Here is a 6,000-nt window from a genome sequence, read left to right as displayed (position 1 = left end):
TATTTTTTTTTCCAACTTGAGGCCTATCATGCAAGTTAACTTTTACTTCCTTGTACACACAGATAGAGGAACTGACCGTTTTGCGGCTGGTCTTTTTGTCAACACTCTATATCCTCTGCGACTTAATTTCATAACTTCCAACCATGAAATCATGATAGAAAAGCAGCGATAATTTAGGGGTAACGTACAAGAATTCGACTCACTCATAAGGTAAGGTCCTTTCCTTTATTCAAATGTTTTAGTCCGTGTGAGTATCTGAGTCGGATCAGGTTGAAGTGAGAAACGGGGGAAATCCGCCCTTCACTGGCAAGGTCCCTCCGGGCTGCAGATGCTGGATGTCTGAGCGGACTGATGCAGCTTACAGCTGGAGTCAGACAGACCGGCCGCACCGACTGAGCCCTCACTTCGGGCCCCAGGGGCTTTTCACTCTCCGCCTGCTCACACTCTGGCTCACAGTCATAGCAGCTCTCTGGACATTGTTGTTAAAAGAAGGAGGAAAAAGGTTTATGATGACAGTGATGTTTTAGCACCCGTGGAAACACTTTTCGAACAATGTGTGTCAATATGCAACTTAATGACGAAAGCACGGTCTGTTTTTCTTAATTTTTAAACGCAAAATAAACAAATGAATAGGAGTCTGGCCCACGGACTTCCACATTTGGACTGATTCCGGCTGTTGTCCTCCGTATTGCCTAGCAGCCGGAAGCGCTCTATGTGTGCACCACATAGTCCAGATGTGGAAGTAGCAGCTGACGATCAGTATGTATTCGGACCCTTTTTCGGCCCGAATGACCAGTCAAAGGGGCTTGAGTAATACGTTTATCATTTGCCTGTAGTGAGAATTGGGAATTAGTGAATATTCATTGATCAGTTTAGGTCTTTTGACTGATCGATTACAAGGGTGAATGATGCTTCTCGTCTCATAGCTTTGTAAGCTATATCAGAGGATGCTTGAGTCATAGCTCTGTCCGTCTGATAAGTTTCATAAGCCTTGAACATTATACATGATTATCATAGTCAATGGCAATGTTTATATTATAATGATGATCAGAAAAACGTTATTGTCTAATTGCTAAAAGCAGTGGAAATTAGTCTTTGACATGACTCATACGGTTACATACAATAACTATAAAAACACAGTATTATATTCACTGTTTAACCCCATATATTTTTTCCTGCCTCTCACATTTCTTATTTCATCAAATGCAGTCTGTGCACATGATAGTAATTTAGCTCAACCAGAGGGTTTTTAAATGTATCTGTGTTTGTACATATATTGTCTATTCCTCTGAAGTATATGGTTCAGTGTTGTCAGAATTTGTACTGGTCAAACCAACAGAGCAAATGATGAAGTTACATTGTGGTTTAATATACAGTAAACTCTAGTTTTGTATGCATGACAAAAACATATTCTGTGCTGCCACAGTATTTGCATCTTGTATTGCAGGTGGCGGAAATTTGTCTACATAAAGTTGCAGTAATCCCAATAGGGATATTCCCCTGACAGGGTTAAAGATTTCCACAGGGAGGGATAGTTCTGTATTACATCAGTCAAACATTAACCTTCAAGGCACTGAAGCATGCTCTATTGTTTTCATATTTTCTGATTCCCGGACAATGGATATTTTTTCACTGAACATTTATTCACATTTCTTATTCATCCAAAAGAAAATATATACAGTAAATGTATACTATACAGAAAAAATGTGCAATATTAAATTCTTGTGGAATTCCGGTTGAGGCCACTGAGTTCTTGGAAACCTGAATTCCAACAAATAGTTTTTGAACCTTAACAAGGCTAAGTGTCTGAATGCCGCAGAAGCTCCATCTTCCTCATGGTCTCTGCTCTCATTGGCACGCTCAGCTGTGAAACCTGATATAGAAGTTATGTCTGTCTAGCCAATACTGATGAGCCTCAAACTTTTTATGTAATGACTATCGGGACAACTCAGCTGGTTGTTTGCGTTGCAATGAAGAATTTGTGAATATGGTCCTGCATCTCACTTAATCTATTATCTCAGTGAGCATTTTTCTCACAAGTTTATGGCCTCAACTGCTGTTTTCAAGACTTCATTCATTCATTCATCTTTTAAGACTTCTCCATTTCTGGGATGTGGGAGGGTTCTGGAACCAATCTCAGCTCACACTGGCGCAAGGGTGGGGTACATCATGGATAGGTCATACAGAGACAAACAACCATGCACACACACCTATGGGCAATTTAGAGTCAACAATTAACCTAGACATGCATGTCTTTGGACAGTAAGAGGAATCCAGAGTACCTGGAAGAAATCCACACAGGCACGGGGGGAACAAGCAAACTCCACACAGAAAGGCCCCGGGCTCAGAAATTGAACTTACACCATTCTTGCTGTGATGCAACAGTGATATATGCTATCCTGCTGTTCTATTCTTTTGGAAAAACCAATGTTTTATTTTTTAATAGAACACCAATTAGTGTTAAGTTTAGTCATGACTGACTAAATCTCCCATAATAACCAGAAGTAACTATCGCTAGAGCCATCTTGTCTTTTAACAATCTTATGAGCAGCTTGTAACACAGTTATTGTAGTATGTTATGCTAGAGCTAACATAGCCTTTTGACATCATTGAGGTCACACAGAAGACATGAAACAGCTGTTTCCTCAGGATCAGAAGGAGTAAAGACTGCTTCACTTATGTCCCTGTGTACAGTCAGTGGATAGCTTTGTAAAGCTGTGAAAACTACATATCACTAAAACACAGATATGAGTTACATGGAGTTGATTTGAACATTTTTATAGCCAAGGATCCTTTATAGTGTAAGTGTTTTACATTGGAAACAGCAACTAGTGGTCGGTAGATGAAGGTTTCTGTGTCCCTCTGTCCTTTACAGCTGCAGAGATGGCTTGTTTGGGTCAGCAAGGTGAGATGACGGAGTACAAGAAGATTCTAATCAAACGTGACTTGGAGATGGGTGTGGTCATGACAGTGTTTCGTCAGAAAGCAGAGCGGCTCACTGTACAAGTCATCATGGAGACCCGCCAGGTGGCATGGACACGGACTGCAGACAAGACTGATGGTGTTTGTAAGTAATACCTGGGGTACACCCTTGACAGGTCACCAGTCCATCACAGGGCCAACATACAGAGACAGAGACCAACAATCACTCACACTCACACTCAGACCTATAGAGAATTTAGAGTCAACCAATTATCTAAACATGCATGGACAGCATGAACCCATGCAAATATGGGGAGAACATGAAAACTCCACACAGAAGGCCTCAGGCTTGGGAATCAAACCCACAATCTTCTTGCTATGCCACTGCGCCGCCCCAGTGTTAATCACATTTATTCTTTGAAATGTAATAATCTGTGCAGCCATCAGATACTCAAAAGAGTGCATGGAAAGTGAAATTGTTATCCTAGTGCTATGGACAGTTTTATTTATGAATTAGGCTGAAAAATAAAATAAGCGATCTGCCAGCGATTTTAAAGGTAAGGGATTTGTTAAAGAGTTGGATTCTTTCTCAAGAGTAAAGTGTGTGCATGAAAACTAGAAAAGGACAAATGAGCTCATAGACCCAGGAGCAATTGTGGAGGATGAGCAGAAAATCACTTGCATAGCAAATACTTCTATTGCAGAATTTCTTTCCTTACATTAATCAAGTATCCCAGATACTGATTTTTGATTCTGATTCAAAACATACAGCAAAAGCCACCAAAGAGCTTTTCAGGAAGAATGGCTGGAAAATCCTTGACTGGCTCAGTCAGTCACTTGTACTCTGTCTGATCATTACTGAAGATCAACAAACATATGACATAAATTGTACAAACATCTGATGGTTGGTCATTTACTACAAATGGATTTTCTTGAAAATATTTTATGAAATGCTTTTGTTTTACTTCATGACTCTGTCCAACCGTTCAATTTATTTATCTAACGTTGGCTGTAGGGGTTAAAAAGGCTGTATTTCATGTCCCTTTCCTGCAGTTTTTTCCCAAAAATAATAAATATAGATTAAAAAACCATTATGTTCTGATTTACAGACAGCAAATCAGAACATAATAAAAAAAAAATAGTAAACATAATGAACATGTGTGCTGTTTTCAGTGGACCTGTTTGAGATCAGAGAGATTCGTCCTGGAAGGAATTCTAAGGATTTTGAGCGTTTCAAAGATGGCAAGGACAAACACGATGAGAATACCTGCTTCACCATCTTCTATGGCTCACAATTTGTTCTCAACACCCTCAGTCTGGGAGGTGAGGTCTTGTAGAGTGTGTTTGTGTGTGTGTTTGTAGAGTTGTATATAAATTCAATTGGAGATTTTGGATCTGATTGAAGGGATCTGTTGGGTCTCTTTAATAACTCCAAAGGTTTGCTCTAGACGTGCTCTATGTAAAGTGTTTGGTGTAACTCTGTTATGATTTGGTGCTGTATAAATAAATTTGATTGATTTCAAAGGCCAACAATTTTGAATGACAATCTGCAATTGGCTGATTTTTGTCAGATTAACCATTTTCTTTTAAAAGAAATATTCAGCAGGAAAATGATTTGATGCTGTCTCAACATACTAGTAGTTTTTCCTTTTTGCACATTTGTGGTGTTTTCAATATAATTATAAATACATGAAATTATCATTATCTTTTAATAATTTATAGAGTGAAACTATGTTTACCTTTTTCTGAAAATGACCCAAACATAAAACTCACTAGTGGAATCTCACTAAGAATATTATTGAGATTGGGTGTGTCACTCATTGTCACCGCCAACCAAACCTTGGCTGAGTGACATATTTACAGTCATCATGGAGTAGAGTAAACCTGTGGTTAACTGAATTGATTATAAAGGAAGTCTCTGTAAATGACCAATCATATAACTGCTAGAATACATAGATCAAGACAAATGTATAAAGACATTTCTAAAGCTTTGAGTTTTCAAAGGAATACAGGGGTCTCAATTATTGTGAAATGGAAGGAGAAGTTGGGGACAAGCAGCTCTGGTCTAGAGTTGCCTGTCCATTACAACTAAGTAACAATGCAAGAGACGCCCGTCTAACAGAAGTCCTTATAGAAGTCCTCTGCACGGATAGGAGAAGCTGGCACCCATCTCATCAGTACCCCATCAATCATAATTTTGCACTTCAGTGGTTAAACAGTCTTGTAACTTCCTCCTACAAAAATGACAACTTCTTGCTTTCACATTTATTTTCATGTAAAAGCCAAATGAACAATATATTGTGTGTTCATCTATCAACTGGTTACCATATATTTACTCTCTGAACTGGTCAAGCGTAGGTCAGCTTCCAGTATTCATGTAAAGCTAGGCTAAACAACATTGATTTTTGGTTCAGATCAGAGGCAGAGCAGATGTATAACAGAACATATGACTGTATGGACTGGATTACAAACTTCACCAAAAGTTGTGGGGATTAATGAAGCTGTTTGTCATATTAGAGCTGATAGAGATCACATTGTTTGAGCTACATGCATGTCTTTTAATCCAACAGTTTAATATAAGATAGTGATAAACACCTTTTAGTGATGATATTTTCTGTTTTGCTGATTTGCCAGCTGATACTATGGAGGAAGCTCAGAAATGGCTGACTGGTCTAGAGCTGCTGAGACAAGAGACAGTGGCAGCTCCCACGCCAGTACTTATAGAGAGGTACGCACATGTCAGTTCAGGCCTGATTGCACTGCTTTTCTCTGATGATTTGATTCCAAGTGGATAGCTCTAAGTAGATCTGATCACTCAGCCCACATTTGGAAGTAGTCTAGACCAGTGGTTCTCAATTGTGGGTACTTGAGGGCACTCGAGGGGGTACATGAGATTTTTTAAAAATATATGTTAAAAATAGCGATCAATTCAAAAGCCCTTAAGATGGGGCAGGGTTTTGTTTGTTTTGTTTTTTTTTTTAGCAAAGCACCCTCTAACCCCTAACAGTTAGGGGTATTCAGCTGAAAAAATTATTTACAGGGGGTACTTCACTGAAAAAAGATTGAGGACCACTGGTC

At 39.1% G+C, this 6,000-nt stretch overlaps 1 protein-coding gene across 6 annotated transcripts in view; it reads left to right on the top strand.

Annotated features, from left to right (window-relative positions):
- Window positions 1–6,000, top strand: part of plcg2 (phospholipase C, gamma 2) — a 29,880-nt gene continuing 23,880 nt past the window's right edge. For 3 of the 6 annotated variants that reach the window (XM_029522019.1, XM_029522017.1, XM_029522015.1), the window contains exons 1-4: window positions 1–210; window positions 2,876–3,067; window positions 4,096–4,245; window positions 5,557–5,650. In XM_029522019.1, coding sequence (XP_029377879.1) covers window positions 2,884–3,067; window positions 4,096–4,245; window positions 5,557–5,650 — 428 coding nt within the window. In that variant the 5' untranslated portion in view covers window positions 1–210; window positions 2,876–2,883. Of the gene's footprint in view, window positions 211–2,875; window positions 3,068–4,095; window positions 4,246–5,556; window positions 5,651–6,000 lie in introns of those variants that run through there. The other 3 variants (XM_029522020.1, XM_029522018.1, XM_029522016.1) reach the window with 2 other exon arrangements.

The sequence above is a fragment of the Echeneis naucrates genome, chromosome 16 (assembly GCF_900963305.1).
Source record: "Echeneis naucrates chromosome 16, fEcheNa1.1, whole genome shotgun sequence".
Taxonomy (NCBI): Eukaryota; Metazoa; Chordata; class Actinopteri; order Carangiformes; family Echeneidae; genus Echeneis; species Echeneis naucrates.
This window is presented reverse-complemented; position numbering and strand designations above follow the sequence as displayed.